This window comes from Zonotrichia leucophrys, chromosome 28, assembly GCF_028769735.1.
Source record: "Zonotrichia leucophrys gambelii isolate GWCS_2022_RI chromosome 28, RI_Zleu_2.0, whole genome shotgun sequence".
NCBI classification, from domain to species: Eukaryota; Metazoa; Chordata; class Aves; order Passeriformes; family Passerellidae; genus Zonotrichia; species Zonotrichia leucophrys.
In genome coordinates, this window is record NC_088197.1 from 5,232,954 (window position 1) to 5,254,453 (window position 21,500).

The 21,500-nt window shown below is 59.3% G+C and overlaps 2 protein-coding genes and 1 non-coding gene across 4 annotated transcripts; all 3 read left to right on the plus strand.

Annotated features, from left to right (window-relative positions):
* The first annotated feature begins 1,958 nt into the window (after positions 1-1,958).
* On the plus strand, positions 1,959-12,052 carry EEF2 (eukaryotic translation elongation factor 2). The gene is made up of 15 exons (XM_064734045.1): positions 1,959-2,083; positions 2,696-2,910; positions 3,589-3,770; positions 3,866-4,077; positions 4,695-4,873; positions 5,147-5,252; positions 5,495-5,608; positions 5,762-5,900; positions 6,480-6,675; positions 6,817-7,075; positions 7,277-7,384; positions 8,083-8,436; positions 9,780-9,962; positions 10,612-10,744; positions 11,415-12,052. The coding sequence occupies exons 1-15, from the start codon at positions 2,081-2,083 to the stop codon at positions 11,606-11,608; spliced, it is 2,577 nt and encodes an 858-aa protein (XP_064590115.1). The 5' UTR covers positions 1,959-2,080; the 3' UTR covers positions 11,609-12,052.
* LOC135459024 (small nucleolar RNA SNORD37) lies at positions 5,309-5,377 on the plus strand. The gene has a single exon (XR_010442959.1). It is a non-coding gene; the product is annotated as a small nucleolar RNA SNORD37 (small nucleolar RNA).
* A 198-nt stretch (positions 12,053-12,250) lies between the features above and the next one.
* DAPK3 (death associated protein kinase 3) lies at positions 12,251-20,725 on the plus strand. 2 transcript variants are annotated; one of them, XM_064734377.1, is made up of 9 exons: positions 12,251-12,309; positions 13,503-13,646; positions 16,037-16,397; positions 18,011-18,140; positions 18,287-18,335; positions 18,478-18,504; positions 18,603-18,755; positions 19,949-19,994; positions 20,120-20,725. In XM_064734377.1, the coding sequence occupies exons 2-9, from the start codon at positions 13,585-13,587 to the stop codon at positions 20,660-20,662; spliced, it is 1,371 nt and encodes a 456-aa protein (XP_064590447.1). In that variant the 5' UTR covers positions 12,251-12,309; positions 13,503-13,584; the 3' UTR covers positions 20,663-20,725. The 2 variants fall into 2 exon arrangements, with proteins under 2 accessions (XP_064590447.1, XP_064590448.1); XM_064734378.1 differs by having other exon boundaries at positions 12,270-12,339.
* The last annotated feature ends 775 nt before the right edge of the window (positions 20,726-21,500 follow it).

The following is a 21,500-nucleotide window of genomic DNA, read 5'->3' on the forward strand; positions in this document are numbered from 1 at the left end:
GAGGCGGCCCCGCAGGCACTGCGGGAGGGGGTGGGCAGGCGGTAGGGGGCTGCCCCCAAGATGGCGGCAGGTGGGTGCCCCAGGGTACGACAAGGCCCGGTGGGCCCGGCCCGAGGTTCCGCTCTCCTCCCCGGTGAGGAGAGAAGGGGATGGGGAAAGGTCCTGGTGCTACGGTTACCGGGGAAGGGAGGGCAGGGCAGGGGACTCTCCTGGCCAAAATTTGCTCCATGGCAGACACGTCCCAGAGACCCCTGAGCCTTCCTTCTCCCTTCCCCAGTAAGTGTTTGTGCCCCTTTCTGCAGCTTAACCCAGCGCTAATTAACAATACCTTCCATATAATAATAATAGTAAATACTATCAATAATAATATTATTAATAATAATAACAATAATAATTATATATATGTATATTATACTTGGCATCTTTTTCCCAATAGGCAGCTGCAGTCTCTGCTCTGAGACAGGGACAGGAGCCCAGGAACATCTGGAGCTGTGCCAGGGGTTTGGGATGGAGCTCAGGGAAAGGTTCTGCCTCTGAGGGTGCTGGGCACTGCCCAGGTTCCCCAGGGAATGGGCACATTCCCACCCTGTCAGAGCTCCAGGAGCCTTTGGGACATGCTCTGGGACAGGGTGGGGTTGTTGGGGTGTCTGTGCAGGGCCAGGAGTTGGACTGGACGATTTCAGGGTAACTGCAGTGTTTGGGGTGAATTGCTGCACTGGGTGAGGTTTTCCAGCACTTTCCTCTCCGTGCCATCGACCCCACATACTAATTAAAGAAAAACGCAATTAACAGTTTCTCAGGAAGAGCAGGATGTTAATCAGGTTTCCCAGTTTTCCCTTCTAGGCTGGCAAAAGCCAGGGTCGGTGCTAAAACCCACCAGATTGCTATGGAAACCCCAAAGGCCGATAATTCATCCTGTCACGGTGGCAGAGCCGGGCCCAAAGCCATCCTGGGTGTCCCTCCCTGGCCGTCCTGCCTGTCCCTGCCTCCCATGGGCAGCCTGGGGCTGTGCTGGGGGCTTGGGAGCTGCCGGAGACAGAATTGGGACTGTCCAGCCTGGAGAGGAGCAGCTTTGGGGTGAGCTCATTGTGGCCTCCAGGACCTGGAGGGACCCAACAAGAAACACAGAGAGAGACGAGGGACTGAGGGACAGCACACAGGGAACGGCTTCCACTGCCAGGGGACAGGGCCGGATGGGATATTGGGATGGAATTCCTGGCTGGGATGGAATTCACGGAGCAGCTGTGGGCACCCCTGGATCCCTGGCAGTGCCCAAGGCCAGGCTGGAGCCCCCTGGGATGGTGGAACATCCCTGCCATGGCACTGGCTGTTCCTCCGTGTCCCTTCCGACCCAAACCATTCACTCCGTGATTCCTGCCGGCTCTAAGGCGGATGAGGGCGCACAGGGATGGTTTGGAGCCCGGGCCCTGAGCTCCGTTCCAGCCCGGTGTCCCCGGGCCCGGTGGGGGCTCCGGCCGGTGCTGCCCCCGCGCTCCTCCCCGCCCGCAGGGGGCGCTGCAGCACCGGCCCGCCCCGAGCATGCGCACTGCGGGCATCCTGCGGGACAGGGGCGGGGCGGGCCGGACCGGACCCGACCCACCGGAGCCCGGGACCGCTGCCTGCCACCGGACTCGGCCGTACCGCCTTCTGCTAGTGCCGAGCCCCCGTGCCCGGCTCTGAGGGCGGCCTCACCGACCCCGGTGCCCTGGGCCGGTTCTTCACCCCTCCCGCTGCCGGTGTGACTTTCAACCCGCTGCAGCCCGGGCGGGGCGGGGCTGTCCCTGCCGGTCGCTGTTCCCCCGGTGTCGCCTCGCTGCGGTCCCGGTGCAGGCGCGGGGACACTCACGTGGTGCCGGCGAGGCGGAACAGCCTCCCGACCATAGAGTCCGCGCGATAGAGCGGCGCGGCCGCGCACGCGCTCTGCGCAGGCCCCGCCCCTCGGCGGCGCCGCCCTATAAGAGGGCTCCGGCTGACGTCAGCGCTCTCTTCCGCCCGCTCTGCGCTCGCCAGCGAGACAGGGCCGAGCCGCCGCCATTGCCGTGACCCCCCCGCCCCGCAGCATCCGCCGCCATCCGCCACCATGGTGAGCCCCCACCGCCCCCCGCCGCTCCCGGCGGGATCAGCGGCCGCCGCGCTTCCCGTATCGCTGCGGATGGCGATTCCGCGAGCGCCCCGGGTCACACGGTGGCGGCTGCGGCCTGTGCTGCCGGACTGGGCCGCAGCTGCGGGGCGAGGGTGGGGCGGTGAGGGGAGGCCGGTCCGGGCGGCCGTGACACCCCCGGAGCCGGCAGGAGCCGCCGGTGTCGGTGCCGGGGCTGCCGTTGGCCCGCGGGGCTCGGGAGCGGCCGCGCTGATGTGGCAGCGCGGTGGCGGCGCCGGGGACGGGGCGCTGCGGTGCCGGTCGTGCCTTATGTAACGCTGCGGTCTGGGCTGTCACCGGCACCCGCACCGGCCCGGGCTCGGCTTTGGGGGCGATTTGTGCCCCGTACCCGCTGACACCGCGGCTTGAGGGACACGGGCTGGGAGGGGTTGGTGCCGCAGCCCCGCTGCGGTGCCCTTGCAGCGGGTTGTGTTGTCAGCCAGGCAGAGGTGGTGTCACCGCGGTTATGGCAGGTATTTATGGGCGATTCGGCTTCCTTGGAATCGCCAAAGCTGGTTTTGTACACGCTGAGTCCCCCTTCTCCCCTCCCTCAAGGTGAACTTCACAGTAGACCAGATACGGGCCATCATGGACAAAAAGGCCAACATCAGGAACATGTCCGTGATCGCCCACGTGGACCACGGCAAGTCCACGCTGACGGATTCCCTGGTGTGCAAGGCCGGGATCATCGCCTCGGCTCGGGCCGGCGAGACCCGATTCACCGACACCCGCAAGGACGAGCAGGAGCGGTGCATCACCATCAAATCCACGTGAGTGCCCTCCCTCGGGCTCCTGCTGCTCCCTGGGCTGGGCTCCTCCAGGAAGTGGAAGAAAACTTGGTCTAGTCCAGAAGTTCATCTCTGCTCATGAGGGTCTTGAATGGTGGAGCAAACTTGTGCTCAGTCATTGAGCAGTTTTTTGCTGGGTGCTGGGGAAGCAGGAGCTTCATCCTCCCAGTTGAGCACCAAGATTGTTGGATGAACTGTGGATGCAGTGTGGAGACCCTTAGGAGCACATCTGGGGATGTTCCTGGTGGCTGTGCTGCCACAGGCAGTGTGAGGACTCTGGGGCTGGAAAAGGGTTTGGATTAGTAAGAAAACCTGAAATCCATGATTTGGGAATGGAACCCTTTATGGGTGCTGGAGGACTGCAGGGAGTTGGAGGAGGTTGGGATTCTGGAGGATGTTGTGGTTTAGGAAGGACAGGTTGTAGCCTGTGCTCCTGTTATCTCACACCCTGACCTCCCTGGAATACACTTCAGGAAATCCTGGAGCCCAGCATTCAGGTGGGAAAAGATCTCCAAGGTCACCAACTCCATCCCTGTCGAGCAGAGCAGAGCACTGGGTGCCACCTCCAGTGGTGGCAGCAGTTTGTGTGGGGCAAAACACTTCTAAACTTCAGAGAAGAACAACACAGATCATCATTTTAATGATTTCTTTTTCTTTCAGAGCCATTTCTCTCTTCTATGAGCTCTCTGAGAACGACTTGGCCTTCATCAAGCAGAGCAAGGATGGTTCTGGTTTCTTGATCAACCTCATTGACTCCCCTGGGCACGTGGACTTCTCCTCAGAGGTCACTGCAGCTCTGCGAGTCACTGACGGTGCCCTGGTCGTCGTGGACTGTGTCTCTGGTGAGGTTTCCTGCAGCTGGAGAGGATTTTGGGGGATTTGTGCTGGGATTTGGAGCTGGGGATAGCTCAGTGCTGACTGCTGCTGTGTTTGGCAGGCGTGTGCGTGCAGACAGAGACCGTGCTGCGTCAGGCCATCGCCGAGAGGATCAAGCCCGTGCTGATGATGAACAAGATGGACAGAGCGCTGCTGGAGCTGCAGCTGGAGCCAGAGGAGCTGTACCAGACCTTCCAGCGCATCGTGGAGAACGTCAACGTCATCATCTCCACCTACGGAGAGGGAGAGAGCGGCCCCATGGGCAACATCATGGTGAGGGAGGCTCTGAGCATGGGAGGGAGCAGCTCCCTCCTCAGGGAGAGTTCCCTGTCCCAGGTGGAGAATGGGGCATTGTGAGGGTGCCTCAACTCCAAGGCTTGGGGCTCCTGCTGGCTCCCCTCCCAAATTTCCTGTTCAAGGCCTGAGCAAATAAAGGCTGGGATTGATGCCCAGAGCAGCTGTGGCTGCCCAGTCCCTAAAGAGTCCAAGGCCAGGCTGGATGGGGCTTGGAGCACCCTGGGATCATGGAAGGTGTCCATCCCCATGGCAGGGGTGGAATGGAATGGTCTTAATGGTGCCTTCCCACCTTAATGTTCCTGGGAAGGGAGCAGGGCTGTGGGTGACGGGTTCTGAGGACAAGCTGGAGGTGTCCAAACCTTGCTGCTCCTCCTGGGAAGAATGGGAATCCTGCCTGCCTGTGAACCTGAGCACACACCTGCTGGGAGTGGAGGAAAACCAACCCAGCTCTGTGGTGCAAAGCTAAACTGGTGCCTGTCCCAGCCCTCAGAGTGGGACAGAACTATTCACAATCTCAGTGTCCCATTTTGTGCTGGGCTGTTTTGGGGTGGGCTGAGCTGCTCCCCTGACCCAGCTCTGCTGTTCCCCCTCAGATTGACCCGGTGCTCGGGACCGTGGGCTTCGGCTCGGGCCTGCACGGCTGGGCCTTCACCCTGAAGCAGTTTGCTGAGATGTACGTGGCAAAGTTTGCTGCCAAGGGAGATGCCCAGCTCAGCCCAGCTGAGCGTGCCAAGAAGGTCGAGGACATGATGAAGAAGCTGTGGGGAGACAGGTGAGGAGGGGATGGGGGTGATTGAATTCCAGATCAGCTCTGCATGGCTGCAGCCTGGCACTGCAGAGGGTGGGTAAAGGGGCAGGGCGTGGTTGTGCCTGGTCTAACAGGAGTTAATTACATTTGGGTGAGTGCTGGAAGGCTGAAGGAGGGGGAAGGCAGGAAATGGCTCTTCCTCAGCAGCCCTGGGCTCTGCCCTGAGCAGGCAGGACAAGCTGTGAGTCTGGAGCTGACCTGAGCATGGACAATTGTCTGATTTCCTTCTCCCTGCAGGTACTTTGACCCTGCTACTGGCAAATTCAGCAAATCTGCCACCAGCCCTGATGGAAAGAAACTGCCCAGGACCTTCTGCCAGCTCATCCTTGACCCCATCTTCAAGGTGAGTTCCTCAGGTTCCTCCTTGGCCGGCACCTCCTGCTCTGCGCTTCTCTTCCGTGCGTGATGATGGAAAATTTCTTCACTTTGACCTGACGTGTTTGATTGAAGAAATTCAGCTGTCTGACACACCTGGGGGCACAAGGGCTGTGTCTCCTGGGGGCAGGCTGGGTGCTGAGGAGGAGCAGGAGTTCTCTGCAGCTGCTCCAGGCTGGGTCAGTGCTCCAATGGCTGCTCTTGTCACAGGTTTTTGATGCAATCATGAACTTCAAGAAGGAAGAGGCTGCTAAACTGATTGAGAAACTGGACATCAAGCTGGACAGTGAGGACAAGGACAAGGAGGGCAAACCCCTGCTGAAGGTGAGGCTGGTTTGAGTTCTCTGGGGAGCAGCTGAGCAGTTGTGCTGCTCCAGCTGTGTCAACATCAACCTACTTGGGAGATTGGGAGGTGGGAAAGGAGGAGGAGGTGAACCATGTTGGGAACCCTCTGACTGGGTGCTGCTGCTCTGCCAGGCCGTGATGAGGCGGTGGCTGCCAGCTGGAGATGCCCTGCTGCAGATGATCACCATCCACCTGCCTTCCCCCGTCACAGCCCAGAAGTATCGCTGCGAGCTGCTCTACGAGGGCCCCCCTGACGATGAGGCTGCCATAGGTAGGATGGGAGTAGAGCTGCTTTCAGCTCTAGCACACCTCTAACCAGCTTGTTCTCCCTGTGCACAGCTCAGGAGTGTCTGGGATTGAGTCTGTATCTTTTCTAGCATGGCTCAAACAGTTTAGTGGCTCACAGCTCGGTTCTAGAGCACTGAGCTGGTTTAGTAATCTCAGTAGCCAGAGGATCTATCTAAACCTAGATTTGTTGAAGACATTCCTTGGTGATGTGATCTTCCATGAAATCTCAGAATAGATTGGGTTGGAAGAGATCTTGGAGGTCAGCCCCATCTCCTGCCATGGCAGGGACACCTCCCACTGTCCCAGGCTGCTCCCAGCCCCATCCAGCCTGGCCTTGGGCACTTCCAGGGATCCAGGAGCAGCTACATCCTTCCAGGGAACAATCCCTTCCCAGTATCCCATTTATCTCTGCCCTCTGGTAGTAGGAAGCCATTCTCCATTTCCTCTTGTCCAGACAAAAGCCCTTGGGCTGGGACAGTGGGTGCAGGTCTTGAGTTGGGGTTTGGGCTGGGTACCAGATCCTCAATTCCTCTGGGCTAAGCTGGTCTCTCTCACCTTGCAGGCATTAAGAACTGTGACCCCAAAGGCCCCCTGATGATGTACATCTCCAAAATGGTGCCAACCTCTGACAAGGGACGATTCTACGCTTTTGGCCGTGTCTTCTCTGGTCTCGTCTCTACTGGCTTGAAAGTCAGAATCATGGGACCAAACTACACCCCTGGCAAGAAGGAGGATCTGTACCTGAAGCCAATTCAAAGGTGGGTCCTGGCTGGGGTGCTGAGGGGTTCTGGTGCTGTCTCAGGTCTCTTCTCGTGTCTGAGGCCTGTCAAGGTGCTTGGCTATGGGCTGAGTGGGATCTCCTCCCCTTCCCAACCTCACTAAGCCACCTTTCCCTTCAGGACCATTCTCATGATGGGCCGCTACGTGGAGCCCATCGAGGACGTGCCTTGTGGAAACATCGTGGGGCTGGTTGGTGTGGACCAGTTCCTGGTGAAGACTGGAACCATCACCACCTTCGAGCACGCCCACAACATGAGGGTGATGAAGTTCAGCGTCAGCCCCGTGGTGCGCGTGGCCGTGGAGGCCAAGAACCCGGCCGACCTGCCCAAGCTGGTGGAGGGGCTGAAGCGCCTGGCCAAGTCTGACCCCATGGTGCAGGTGAGTGGGTAATGCAGGCATGGATCTAAGGATGCTGCCTCCACTCCTGGGAAAGCATTGAGTTGGGTGTTGGTCCCTGGCTTGGTGCTGTGACACCACCAGATTGGTGGGGAGAACATCTAGAGGTCAAAAACAAAAACCACAGAGAGTTGCTGGTGTTTGTGGCTGTGGCTCATTCTGAGCTTCCCCTGCTGTTGCCAGTGCATCATTGAGGAGTCTGGGGAGCACATCATCGCTGGCGCTGGGGAGCTGCACCTGGAGATCTGCCTGAAGGACCTGGAGGAGGACCACGCCTGCATCCCCATTAAGGTAGAGAGGCTGAGTGCTGGCTGAGCTCAGGGTTGGGGGTGTGGGATCTCAGGATCTGAGTCCTGAGGTGCCGAGCCACCGAGAGCACCCTTGGGGGGCTCGGGAGTCCTGGAATGTTCCAGAAGTGTCTGGTGGCTGGACTTTGATCCTACACAGGAGACGACACCTGTATGAGGACAGGAGGATTCCACGGGGTGAATGGTGAAGGGATTGGTTAATTAGAGGGTGAGACACAGGGTTTAGGATTTCTGTACAGGGGGGTTTAGAGAAGTAAGATGGAGGAATTGGGGCGTGTCCTGTCCTTCTTCTTCTTCTTCTTCTCCTCCATCTTCTGTGGTGATGGTGGCACTTTGGGATTGGTTATTACTGAAAGTGCACCGGGCAATAAGAATAAATGGTATTGGGGAAAAATGATAAATATTGTACACGTAACTATGGGTATAAAGATAGGTGACTGTCCGGAGGGGGGAAGTGTGCTCATGGCTGGCTGCTGAGCAGAGCTCTGTCGGGCTGAAAGAAAATCTTTTAGATAAACAATTAATAAACATAAAAACCGAAAGAAGAACTGAAGCCTCTTCTCGTCCTTCGATACGCGGCTGCCCCAAGGCCACCCCGGGCCTTTCCAGGCCCTCCAAACAGCCGAAAACCCGACAGGGGGTTTGTCCAGCTGTGGTGCCTCACACCCTCCTGTCCCGCAGAAATCGGATCCCGTGGTGTCGTACCGCGAGACGGTGAGCGAGGAGTCCAACGTGATGTGCCTTTCCAAGTCCCCCAACAAACACAACCGGCTGTACATGAAGGCGCGGCCCTTCCCCGACGGGCTGGCCGAGGACATCGACAAGGGCGAGGTGTCGGCGCGCCAGGAGCTGAAGCAGCGGGCGCGGTACCTGGCCGAGAAATACGAGTGGGACGTCACCGAGGCCAGGAAGATCTGGTGCTTCGGGCCCGACGGCACCGGCCCCAACATCCTCACCGACATCACCAAGGGAGTGCAGTACCTCAACGAGATCAAGGACAGCGTGGTGGCCGGCTTCCAGTGGGCCACCAAGGAGGTGAGCGCTGCTGGCTTGGTCTGGGTGGCATCCAGGGTTCAACACATCCTTACTTTTGTAATGCTTCTCATGGAGCAAAATGTAATATCTGAACAGACCAGTGAATAACACAGCTGGCTTCGTGAGGAAAGGTGCTCTGAGGGTATTGGCTTTATCTAGCAATTATTTTAAGGATTAGACAGGACTGCAAGGTAAATTGACAAACTGGCAACAGCAACAGGAAGGATTCATTTTCCTGTTTACCATTCAGTTTCAGTCTGAGGGAAATTTCAGGTCAGCAACCTCTGTGACATTACTGAGACCAAAAAACCCATTTCCCTTGGCCAAATACTTGGGTTTCAGCACCATAAATGTGTGACAGCTCTTGTGGCTTCCACCTCAGTGCTGATCATGAGGATGCTGCAGTGCTGGCACAGGGCTGGGAGCTGGTGCCCCTTAAGTTGGGAAAGATCTCTCAGAGTCCAACCTTTGTAGGTTTGAAGGTTCATCCCTCAGCAGGGAGATCAGGTGACTCCTGGGTGGGCTTGCTGCTCAAGGAGCTGCTTCCTACAAAGGTTTGAAGGTTCATCCCTCACCATGGAGGTCAGGTGGCTCCTGGGTGGGCTTGCTGCTCAAGTGCGCGGGGGCGTCCACGGCCCTGGAATCCGGCTGTCTGGTGAGGGGTGAGGGCCAGGGCCCCTGTGCATCAGAAAGCAGCCTCTCTCAGCATCTTGGCCTCGGGCTGAGCTGGGGGATAGCTCGGAGCAGCGCGGTGTGAGACGAATTAGGAGGCGACCACTTGCTGGGGGTAAACTGTCGGTTTATTGCAGAAGGACCAACAAGGAGAGGAAACACCCAGCAAATGGCCCTGAACAAGGGGCAGGAGAGGGTTTTAAGGGAAAAGGGGGGAAGAAGGCAGGGAAACCCGGCTAACCAATAGAAATACATATTTGGAGGTACGAAACATAACTGATATACCAAAGTAACTAACTGTTATAAATCATAGGAGGGGCTCCGGGGCTACAGCCAACCATAACTCCCAGAGAAAAGAAAATTCTCGAAACCTGGGAGGAGAAAAGGAGTGATTGACTGAGCCCAAGGAGGAAACAACTTTTACTTTATAAGAGAAACCAAGGGAGGAGCAGTTTCATTTTTATAGCAACTTAACTGGCAGGGTAGCAGCAGGAAGTCTTGGGAAAGGGAGAAACCATTTAATACAGAAAATGGGGGGAGCAAACTAACAAACTTAAGAACACACTACAGCACTCAAGGAGCTGCTTCCACAGAGCCCCTGTGAGCCAGGGCAGCAGTGCCCACATGGCTGTGCCCCAGGTGGTGATGTTGCCCCCGTTGTGCCCTGGCAGGGGGTGCTGTGTGAGGAGAACATGCGCGCCGTGCGTTTCGACGTGCACGACGTGACCCTGCACGCCGACGCCATCCACCGCGGCGGCGGCCAGATCATCCCCACGGCGCGGCGCTGCCTCTACGCGTGCGTGCTGACCGCCCAGCCCCGCCTCATGGAGCCCATCTACCTGGTGGAGATCCAGGTGAGCAGCCCTAGGGGGATATCTACCAATATCACAGGTGGGATGTGCCTCGGCTTGGCTGGCCCTTGGTGCACTGTGGTGTTTGACCCCACAGACACTTTTGGCTGGTTGGGTGCTGTAATGGGCACTTGGAGACAAGTGCAGGCTTTCAGGAGCTCTGGTGGTGGTGGGATGGAGCCTCCTCCATGGAGGTTCTGCTCCTCAGGTTTCCCTCTGTGGAGAAGCTTTAAGGGGATGGTGAAGGAAAGGAGTCAGTTCTGATGGAGGGTTTGGATCCAGAGCTTTATTCTGGCCTCTGAATGCAGCACCAGCTCCACAGAACTCCCTGAGCCTGTGGTTTTTGTTCCTTTAAGCCCCAGGAGAGGGGCAGGGAGCCACCAAGCAGGGACAGGAGGGGAGGGACAAAGGGACAAAGGACACCTGGATGGCCCAGTGCCCCCCAGGGATAGAGGGCATCCTTTGAATCTGCCCATCCCTTCTGGAATTCCAGGACTGACAGCACTGGGAGGGGTCAGGGTGGGGAATGGAGATGTGACTGACAAACCTGGGAGGGAATTTTCAGGGGAGGGACCCAAGTTCTGAGGTAAACCCTGAAATCACAACACAACCCAGCAGCTGGGTGCAGTCCTGACCCTGGTCTCTCGTGCAGTGCCCGGAGCAGGTGGTGGGAGGCATCTATGGAGTGCTGAACAGGAAACGTGGCCACGTGTTTGAGGAGACCCAGGTGGCCGGGACCCCCATGTTCGTGGTCAAGGCCTACCTGCCTGTCAACGAGTCCTTCGGTGAGTGCTGGGGCCAGGCTGGGAGGGACAGCCCTGGCAGGGCCTCAGGAGATCCTTGGGCTGAGCTGTTCACCCAGCACTGAGCCACAGCCACACACATGGGGACACCAGCACTGCTTGACCATCCTTCTGGGGAAAAAGCTTTCCTAGAAATCTCCAACCCTCCCTTGGTACGGCTTGGGGGTGTTCCCTCTCATCCTGTCACTTGTTGTTCGGGAGAAGAGACCAAGGCTGCAGAACATTCTGGGTTGGAAGGGACATTTCAATGTCTTCAGTGCCACCCCTGCCATGGGCAGGGACACCTTCCACTGTCCCTGGCCTTGGACATTTCCAGGGATCCAAGGGCAGCCACAGCTGCTCTGGGAATTCCATCCCAACCCTTCCCAGCATCCCATCTATCCCTGCCCACTGGCAGTGGGAATCCATTCCCCATGTCCTGTCCTTCCATATGTTTGTCCAAAGTCCCTCTCCAGTTTTAGGCATTGGAATGGTCTCTAAGTTCTTCCTGGAGCCTTTTTTCCATTCCCACCTCCCATTGGTTGGGATCTCAGGAGGCTTTTGAGAGCTGCTCTGGGTTCCTCCAAGGGCAGGAGGAAAGATCTCTCCATGGACGCAACATTGAACTGCAACCACTCCTGTCCCAGCTCACCTTTTCTCTTGTCCCTCGCAGGTTTCACAGCAGATCTGAGGTCCAACACGGGTGGCCAGGCCTTCCCCCAGTGTGTCTTTGACCACTGGCAGATCCTGCCCGGGGACCCCTTCGACAGCGCCACCAGACCAGCCCAGGTGGTGGCCGAGACCCGCAAGCGCAAAGGGCTCAAGGAAGGAATCCCTGCCCTCGACAACTTCCTGGACAAACTCTAATGACACTCATGGAACTCTGGGAGAGCAGGAAAAATTTAATTAATTAGCGTTATCACCCATGCCGCCAGGGGCTAGACGCCTGTGACCACCATCTTGTTAATTAAATGGGTTTCATAGCGATTTTGAGAACTTCAAATGAGGAAAACAAACAAAAAGAAAAAAAAAAGCCTTATAGGTTTCTGTGTTGCACATGACTCATCTTTGCCATTGTAACTAAAACATTTCCACTAGATCTGCCCAATTCTGTATTTATTTGACTCAAAAAAAAAAAAAATACTGCTGCAGAATGGCCTGGAAGGGAGTGGGGCGTGCTTAAAGAGGACAAGGAAAATGGGGGGAAAGAGAGAGGGGGTGAGGATGCCTTATCTGCAGCCTGACTGTCCGTCGTGCCCATCGCCGCCTGTATTAGTGCCACTGGAATTAATAAAATTGGATAAATGGTGACGAAAAGTGAATTTTTTGGGGTTTTTAAGGGTGAGGGTGGCGCCCTCTGGTGGGAGTGAAGGGGTGGTGCCACCTTGGCCACGCCCACCCGCGAGCGGCGGGGCGGGGCCTCTGGCGGGGAGTGGGTGGGGCTTGGATGAATGGGGTGCTGCGATGTGGGCGGGGCTTCATGCGGGGGTGGGCGTGGTTGGTGTAGGAGGGGGCGGGGCCTGCTGTGCTGGAATGTGGCGGCGGCGACGCGGGCGGCGGCGGCCCAGGTTGGGAACGGGGGCCGGTGCTGATGAGGGGTCCGTGAGGGGCCGTGTGGGGCCGGGAGGGGCTGTGCGGGTGCGAGAGGGGTGATGGACGGAGGCTGCGTGGCGTGGGGAGCGAGGGATGGCGCGGGGAGCGGTGCGCGGGGATTGTGAGGCCTGTGGGGTGGGGTGGGGAAGGGAAGGGAGGAATGAGGGGGCTGTGGGTGTGGGGCTGTGGGGCTGGGAGGGGCTGCGGGTCGGGAAAGGGGTGGAGAGGGATTGGGGGGCCTGTGGGATGGGGAGGGGCGGTGTGGGAGCGGGTTGGGAGGGGCTGGAAAAGGAGGGGCAGGGATTGGGATGGGGAGGGATTGGGGGGCCGTGGGTGTGAGGAGGGGCTGTGGGACTGGAAAAGCAGGGGTAGGGATTGGGATGGGGAGGGACTGGGGGCTGTGGGTGTGAGAGGGGCTCTGGGGGAGCTGGGGAGGGGAGGGGCTGTGGGGCAGGAAAGGGATGTGCAGGGATTGGGAGCTGAGTGGGTCTGGGGGCTGTGGGGCAGGGAGGGTCAGTGGAGGGGAAATGGGCCAGGAAAGGGATGAGGATTGGGTGGACAGCGGGTGTGGGGCCTGTGGAGCAGGGAGAGGCTGGGATCCCCTTCCCTTCTCTATCCCCGGGGTTTTGGGGTGTGGTGAGACCGGGGAATGAGCCCGTGGTTCTGCCGCCCGGCCCGGGGCTGTGCATCCCCCGGGATCCCTGTGCTGGGTGTCGGTGTGAGCTCCGGGACACAGCCCCCCTATTCCCGGTGCTGTGTGAGCTCCAGGACTCAGCCCCCCTATTCCCGGTGCTGATCCCTGGGTGCTGTGTGAGCTCCCGGACTCAGCCCCCCTATTCCCGGTGCTGTGTGAGCTCCGGGACTCAGCCCCCCTGTTCCCGGTGCTGTGTGAGTTCCCGGACTCAGCCCCCCTATTCCCGGTGCTGATCCCTGGGTGTCGGTGTGAGCTCCCGGGACTCAGCCCCCCTATTCCCGGTGCTGATCCCTGGGTGCTGTGTGAGCTCCCGGACTCAGCCCCCCTATTCCCGGTGCTGTGTGAGCTCCGGGACTCAGCCCCCCTATTCCCGGTGCTGATCCCTGGGTGCTGTGTGAGCTCCGGGACTCAGCCCCCCTATTCCCGGTGCTGTGTGAGCTCCGGGACACAGCCCCCCTATTCCCGGTGCCACAGGTGCTGATCCCCGGCTGCTCCCGCTCCTGACACCCAGCGCTGGCAGCGGCGGGGCGGCTCCCGCTCCCAAGGCCCCGCAGCCATGTCCACCTTCCGCCAGGAGAGCGTGGAGGATTTCTATGAGATGGGAGAGGAGCTGGGCAGGTGAGGCTCATCCCGCTGCCTTCTCGGGGGTCTCCATGGCTGCAGCCCTGCCGGGAGCTCCGCTGGATCCTCCTGCTGGGTCCCCGCGCTGTCCCTGTGTCCCTCTGCAGGCAGCAGGGCCGGGGCTGGGCACAGTCAGGCATCTCTGGCAGATGGAGATTTTTTTAAAAGCGTTAATTAACATTGTTCCCGGTGCAGCTCCGGTCCGGGGCTGGCGGCTTCCGGCTCTCCTCGCCTGGCCCCGCGCCTGTGGGAGGGATCCAGGGTGACTCAGAGCCCGCAGATGGGATTTAATCAGCCGGGATGCAGAGGCGGCTGGCTCGGGATCCTGCAGCGCTGCCTCGGCCGTGGCCCCTCCTCGGGCACTGGGGCAGCAAAAGCGTTCTGGGTCACTTAAGTGGGGTTTTTTCAAAGCAGAGGAACTTGCAGGAGTTGCTGCAGGTTCTTTGGCCTCTCTGTGGCTGGGGTTGTTTGTGAGCCATGGGGAGGGATGTGGTGGCCATGGCTGGACCCACTCTGCACCCCAGGGCTGTGCGTGTCCCTGGCCACCATCCTGGGCTGTGTAAAGGTATAAAAGGAGACTCCCTTGCCATGATTCAGGGATGGATAAAGAAGTCTCCCTGGCTATAATCCAGAGATGTATAAAGGAGTTTCCCTGGCCATGATTCAGGGATGGATAAAGGTGTAAAGGAATCTTGCTGGCCATGATTCAGGGATGTATAAAGGAGTCTCCCTGACCATAATCCAGGGATGTTTAAAGGTATAAAGGTGTTTTGCTGGCCATGATCCAGGGATGTATAAAGGTGTAAAGAAGTCTCTCTGACCATGATTCAGGAATGGATAAAGGTATAAAGGAGACTCCCTTGCCATGATTCAGGGATGGATAAAGGAATCTCCCTGGCCATGATTCAGGGATGGATAAAGGTGTCTCCCTGGCCATGATTCAGGGATGGATAAAGGTATAAAGGAGACTCCCTTGCCATGATTCAGGGATGGATAAAGGAATCTCCCTGGCCATGATTCAGGGATGGATAAAGGAGTCTCCCTGACCATAATCCAGGGATGTTTAAAGGTATAAAGGTGTCTCCCTGGTCATGATTCAGGAATGTACAAAGGTGTAAAGGAGTCTCAGGTCCAGGTGCAGTCTCTCTGGTTTCAGGCATTTTCCCTCCACCTGCCTCCTCCATCAGGGCTTTGGGGTCTCCCAGGATCGCTGGGCTCTGGGGTTTGCTCCTGGGGGCTCCTGGCAAGGAAGGGAGGGCAGGTGGGGGCATCTCCAGCAGCACCTGAAGAGCCCAGGGAGGATTGGCAGCTGCCACATTCCTGGCAGGAATTTGCCACAGCTCGGGAGCGGGTGGGTATTGGAATATGAATCCCAATATAACCAGTTAGATGGTGCCTAGGCCAGTTCTGACCCTCGCTGCTGGGCCAAAGGCAGCACTGTGGTGTTTTACCCCAGAGATACCTTGGCTGCTGGAGAGTGCAGCGGGGCACAAGACAGGACTCCTTTCTCCTCAGGAGAGAGCTTCTGGCGATGGTGGAGAGAAAGGGAGTGGATTCTGCTAGAAGGTTGCCAGATGTTTATTCCATGGGTACAGAGATGTCTGCACCGGGCCACTGCTGCTAACAGAATGAGGCCGCATGGTCTCATTAACATTTTAAGCTCAGGGCAGGGGAAGGGGAGGGGACAGGTGAGCCACCAACCAGGTGAAGGGGCAGGGTCTCAAAGGACTAGGGACACCTATCACACGACGCCTTGCTGGTATGTTAGCCTGATTGACAGGGTATTGGAATATGAATCCCAATATAACCAGTTAGATTGTTCCTGGGTCAGCGTGACCCTCGCTGCTGGGCCAAAGGCAGCACTGTGGTGTTTTACCCCAGAGATACCTTGGCTGAGAGTGCAGCGGGGCACAGACGCAAGTCCAGGCTTGTCAGGACTCCGTTTACCTCAGGAGAGAGAGCTTCTGGCGATGGTGAAGAGAAGGAAGGAGAGGATTCTGCTGGAGGGTTATATCCAGATGTTTATTCCATGGGTACAGAGGTCTGCACCGGGACAATTCCTCCAACAGAATGGAGGCCGCATGGTGTCATTAACATTTTAAGCTCAGGGCAGGGGAAGGGGAGGGGACAGGTGAGCCACCAACCAGGTGAAGGGGCAGGGTCTCAAAGGACTAGGGACACCTATCACACGACGCCTTGCTGGTATGTTAGCCTGACTGACAGGGCACACTCAGCGAGGGGCGAGGGGGAAGGGAGAAGGTAAAACAGGACATTGCAACACACCGCAACAGGTGGGCATCCCCAGATCCCAGCTCAGGGCACTCCTGGGATGGAACCCTCACCCTGCAGTGCCCGGGCAGGACGTGCTGAGCTCCCTGTCCCCGCAGCGGGCAGTTCGCCATCGTCAGGAAGTGCCGCGAGAGGAAGACGGGGCTGGAGTACGCGGCCAAGTTCATCAAGAAGCGGCGGCTGTCGTCCAGCCGCCGGGGCGTGAGCCGCGAGGAGATCGAGCGCGAGGTGGACATCCTGCGCGAGATCCAGCACCCCAACATCATCACCCTGCACGACATCTTCGAGAACAAGACCGACGTGGTGCTCATCCTGGAGCTGGTGTCCGGCGGGGAGCTCTTCGACTTCCTGGCCGAGAAGGAGTCGCTGACGGAGGAGGAGGCCACGCAGTTCCTCAAGCAGATCCTGGACGGGGTGCACTACCTGCACTCCAAGCGCATCGCCCACTTCGACCTCAAGGTGAGCTCTGGGAGCTGCAGGCACGCCCTGGGAGCAGGGATGAGCCCCAGGTGGGCTCTGGGAGCTGCAGACACCCTGTGTTCAGCACTGGGAGCTGCAGACACTCTGTGTTCAGCACTGGGAGCAGGGATGAGCCCCAGGTGGGCTCTGGGAGCTGCAGACACTCTGTGTTCAGCTCTGGGAGCAGGGATGAGCCCCAGGGGAGCTGCAGACACTCTGTGTTCAGCACTGGGAGCTGCAGACACTCTGTGTTCAGCACTGGGAGCAGGGATGATCCTCAGGTGGGCACTGGGAGCTGCAGACACCACTCTGGGAGCAGGGATGGGCCCCAGGTGAGCTCCAGGAGCTGCAGACACCCTGTGTTCAGCACTGGGAGCAGGGATGAGCCCTCAGGTGGGCTCTGGGAGCTGCAGACACCCTGTGTTCAGCTTTGGGAGCAGGGATGAGCCCCCAGGTGAGCTCTGGGAGCTGTAGACACTCTGTATTCAGCACTGGGAGCAGGGATGATCCTCAGGTGGGCACTGGGAGCTGCAGACACCCTGTGTCTGCGTGCAGGGAGCAGGGATGAGCTCCAGGATTCAGCACTGGGAGCTGAATGAGCCTCCAGCTGAATGAGCCTCCAGGTGAGCTCTGGGAGCTGCAGACACTCTGTGTTCAGCACTGGGAGCAGGGATGAGCCCCAAGTGAGCTCCAGGAGCTGCAGACACCACTCTGGGAGCAGGGATGAGCTCCAGGTGAGCTCTGGGAACTTTCAAGACACTGTGTTCAGCACTGGGAGCAGGGATGAGCCCCAAGTGAGCTCCAGGAGCTGCAGGCACGCCCTGGGAGCAGGGATGAGCCTCCAGGTGGGCACTGGGAGCTGCAGACACTCTGTGTTCAGCACTGGGAGCAGGGATGAGCCCCAGGTGGGCTCTGGGAGCTGCAGACACCCTGTGTCTGGGTGCAGGGAGCAGGGATGAGCTCCAGGATTCAGCACTGGGAGCTGAATGAGCCTCCAGCTGAATGAGCCTCCAGGTGAGCTCTGGGAACTTCAGACACTGTGTTCAGCTCTGGGAGCTGCAGACACCCTGTGTTCAGCACTGGGAGCAGGGATGAGCCCCCAGATGGGGTCTGGAAATCAGTGAGGGTCAGTGCACTCCTGCAGAGCAGTGGGGCTGGTGCTTGGGATCTCATCCTCTCCTCTGGTTCTTGGGATCTCTCCCAGTTTGAGGCACATCCTCTCCTCTGGTGTTTGAGATTTCCCTCAGTTTGAGGCACTCATCCTCTCCTCTGGTGTTTGAGATTTCCCTCAGTTTGAGGCACTCATCCTCTCCTCTGGTGTTTGAGATTTCCCTCAGTTTGAGGCACTCATCCTCTCCTCTGGTGTTTGAGATTTCCCTCAGTTTGAGGCACTCATCCTCTCCTCTGGTTCTTGGGATCTCTCCCAATTTGACACATTCATCCTCTCCTCTGATGTTTGGGATCTCTCACAGCTTGAGGCACTCATCCTTCCACTCTGGTGTTTGGGATCTCTCCCAATTTGAGGCACTCATCCTGTCCTCTGGAATGAGGAGCCCAGGGCAGCTCCCCCAGGCTGCTGTGTGGGCACAGCCCCAGCCCCTCTCCCCCCACAGCCAGAGAACATCATGCTGCTGGACAAGAACGTGCCAAACCCTCGCATCAAACTCATCGACTTCGGCATCGCCCACAAGATCGAGGCTGGCAACGAGTTCAAGAATATCTTTGGGACCCCAGAGTTTGTAGGTGAGCGTTCCTGGGGGCTCCTTGGGGTACTGAAAGCTTTGGATTAACCCTGGAGAGACACCCAGCCCTGTGGTGCTGCTGCCAGGATGTGTCCATGGGGCTTCCTTCCCCCACAATAAATCCATTTTTCCTTTTTCCTCCTAAAGCCCCAGAAATTGTGAACTACGAGCCCCTGGGGTTGGAGGCTGATATGTGGTGAGTGATTCCCCTCCTGAACCCCTTCCATGGCTCCAGCAGCCAAACCCCTGGTGCCAAAAGCTCTGTGGGATTTCATCCTCCTCTGTGGGACTTCATCCTCCTCTGTGGGACTTCATCCTCCTCTCCCTCTCTCTTCCAGGAGCATCGGGGTCATCACCTACATCCTGTGAGTATGAGGCAGCTCTGGAGGGGACAGGGCTGCAGGATGAGCCCCCTCCTCGGGCTGGAGCCTTTTTGGGGTGTCCCAACCCACTCTCTCCTCAGGCTGAGCGGAGCCTCCCCGTTCCTGGGGGAGACAAAGCAGGAGACGCTGACCAACATCTCTGCTGTCAACTACGACTTCGATGAGGAATATTTCAGCAACACCAGCGAGCTGGCCAAGGACTTCATCCGCCGCCTGCTGGTCAAGGACCCCAAGTGAGGGACAGGGAGCAGAGCTGGGGAGGGGACAGTCCCCAGTGTGGGGCAGGGACAGAGCTGGGGTGTCTGGGAGAGGGGACAGTCCCCAGTGAGGGACAGGAGCAGAGCTGGGGTGTCTCTGGGAGAGGGGACAGTCCCCAGTGAGGGACAGGAGCAGAGCTGGGGTGTCTGGGAGAGGGGACAGTCCCAAGTGAGGGACAGGAGCAGAGCTGGGTGTGTCTGGGAGAGGGGACAGTCCCCCAATATGGGACAGGAGCAGAGCTGGGGTGTCTCTGGAGAGGGGACAGTCCCCCAATATGGGACAGGAACAGAGCTGGGTGTTGCACTGGGAGAGGGGACAGTCCCCAGTGAGGGACAGGAGCAGAACTGTGGTGTCTCTGGGAGAGGGGACAGTCCCTAATGAGGGACAGGAGCAGAGCTGGGGTCTCAGGGGGAGAGGGGACAGTCCCCAGTGTGGGACAGGGACAGAGCTGGGGTGTCTGGGAGAGGGGACAGTCCCCAGTGAGGGACAGGAGCAGAGCTGGGGTGTCTCTGGGAGAGGGGACAGTCCCCAGTGAGGGACAGGAGCAGAGCTGGGGTCTCTGGGAGAGGGGACAGTCCCCAGTATGGGGACAGGGACAGAGCTGGGGTCTCTGGGAGAGGGACAGTCCCCAGTGTGGGACAGAGCAGAGCTGGGGTGTCATCTGGGAGAGGGGACAGTCCCCAGTGTGGGACAGGAGCAGAGCTGGGGTCTCTGGGGGAGGGGACAGTCCCCAGTGTGGGAGAGGGGACAGTCCCCAGGGGTGGGAGAGGGGACAGTCCCCAGTGAGGGACAGGAGCAGAGCTGGTGTCTCTGGGAGAGGGGACAGTCCCCCCTGCCCACCCTGCTGTGCACAGGCAGCTCCCTCTCTCCAGGGTGGGGTGAATTCTGGGATCATCCCAAGGGTGCAGGAGCTCCACTGGGGTTTGGGAGGGTTTGAGCTGGGCCCCCAGGGCTCCGGGTTTGGGAAGGAGCAGTGGGGACAGGAGGCTCCCACATCATCCTCTGCCTGTTTCTCTTGGGAGGCAGTTTGAGGGGTTGGGGGCTGGATGCAGCTCCTGCCTGGGGTGCTCTGAGTGCATCCAGGCTCAATCACAGGATCCAAGCTGCTTTTGCAGGGCTGTAACAGGGAGAGAGGAGATCCCTGATCGCAGCCTTGCTGTGCTTGCAGGAAGCGAATGACCATCGCCCAGAGCCTGGAGCACCCTTGGATTAAGGTGAGAAGTCAAAGAATCGGCATTTTTGGTGCCTGACCCCCCCGAGGCCGGGGCTGTGCTGCTCCCCCAGCCCTGTGGGGGCCGGTTTGGTGTCACTGCTGCAGCCACCGCTGTCCCCGCCGCAGGTGATCAAGAGGAGGAACGTGCGCAACGAGGACAGCGGCAAGAAGCCCGAGCGGCGCCGGCTGAAGACCACGCGCCTCAAGGAGTACACCATCAAATCCCACTCCAGCATGCCCCCCAACAACACCTACATCAACTTCGAGCGCTTCTCCAAGGTCATGGAGGAGGTGGCTGCGGCCGAGGAGAGCCTCCGAGAGCTGGGGAGGAACAAGAAGTCCTTCCAGGAGGACATCGAGGCGCTGCTGTCCATCTACGAGGAGAAGGAGTCGTGGTACAAAGAGGAGAACGAGAGCATCAGCCAGGACCTGCGGCAGATCCGGCAGGAGCTGCACAAGACGGAGGCGCTGAAGAAGCAGGCGCAGGAGGAGACCAGGAGCGTGGTGCAGGCGGCCAACGGGCTCAAGCGGCGCTACCGCAAGCTGGAGAACCACTACGAGGCCCTGGCCAAGCAGGTGGCGTCGGAGATGAAGTTTGTGCAGGAGCTGGTGTGGTCCATCGAGAGGGAGAAGCTGCAGAGCAGCGAGGGCGACGGCAGCATCCGCTAACCCTGCTCAGCCCCGGGGCTGCGCTGCTCCCCGGTGCCCCTGCTCCTTCCTGGGGCTGGGGCTGCTCCCGGTGCCCCTGCTCACCCCTGGGTGCTCCTCGGTGTCCCTGCTCACCCCTTGGGGCTGGGGCTGCTCCCGGTGCCCCTGCTCACCCCTGGGTGCTCCTCAATGTCCCTGCTCACCCCTGGGGGCTGCACTGCTCCCCACTCCCCCTGCTCATTCCTTGGGGCTGGGGCTCCTTCTCGGTGCCCCTGCTCACCCCATGGTGCCCCTGCTCACCCCTGGGTGCTCCTCAGTGTCCCTGCTCACCCCTGGGGCTGGGCTGCTCCCCACTCCCCTGCTCACCCCTGGGTGCTCCTCAGTGTCCCTGCTCACCCCTGGGGGCTGCACTGCTCCCCACTCCCCCTGCTCATTCCTTGGGGCTGGGGCTCCTTCCCGGTGCCCTTGCTCACCCCTGGGTGCTCCTCAGTGTCCCTGTTCACCCCTGGGTGCTCCTCAATGTCCCTGCTCACCCCTCGGTGCCCCTGCTCACCCTGGCAGTGCCCCCAGCCCGGTGTGCAGGGGGGTTTGTGCCTCCCTGGAGCCCCCTCCTCAGGGGCTGGGGCTGTGCCACCCCAGGGCTTCCCACGGGCCTGGCTCCTGTCCCTGCCCTCCCCAGGGTGTTTGTCCCCTCCTGTCACCCAGATCCCGGCCTGCCCCGGTGCCCCAGGGTGGGGTTGGTGGGCAGAGCTCCCCTCTGCCCTGCAGCAGCAGCAGCAGCAGCAGCAGCCACGCACGGGCTGGGACCAAGGACTGATCCCTGCGTGGCCTCACGCTCCGCAGCCCCCCTGCTCCCCAC

Excerpts from the sequence above, each read along its gene's own strand:
- DAPK3 (XM_064734377.1), top strand. The coding sequence starts at position 13,585 with ATGTCCACCTTCCGCCAGGAGAGCGTGGAGGATTTCTATGAGATGGGA. Across the intron at positions 18,141-18,286 it reads TGGGACCCCAGAGTTTGTAG|CCCCAGAAATTGTGAACTAC; the intron begins GTGAGCGTTCCT and ends TTCCTCCTAAAG. Across the intron at positions 18,336-18,477 it reads GGGTTGGAGGCTGATATGTG|GAGCATCGGGGTCATCACCT; the intron begins GTGAGTGATTCC and ends TCTCTCTTCCAG.
- EEF2 (XM_064734045.1), top strand. Across the intron at positions 5,901-6,479 it reads TGACGATGAGGCTGCCATAG|GCATTAAGAACTGTGACCCC; the intron begins GTAGGATGGGAG and ends CTCACCTTGCAG. Across the intron at positions 6,676-6,816 it reads TACCTGAAGCCAATTCAAAG|GACCATTCTCATGATGGGCC; the intron begins GTGGGTCCTGGC and ends CTTTCCCTTCAG.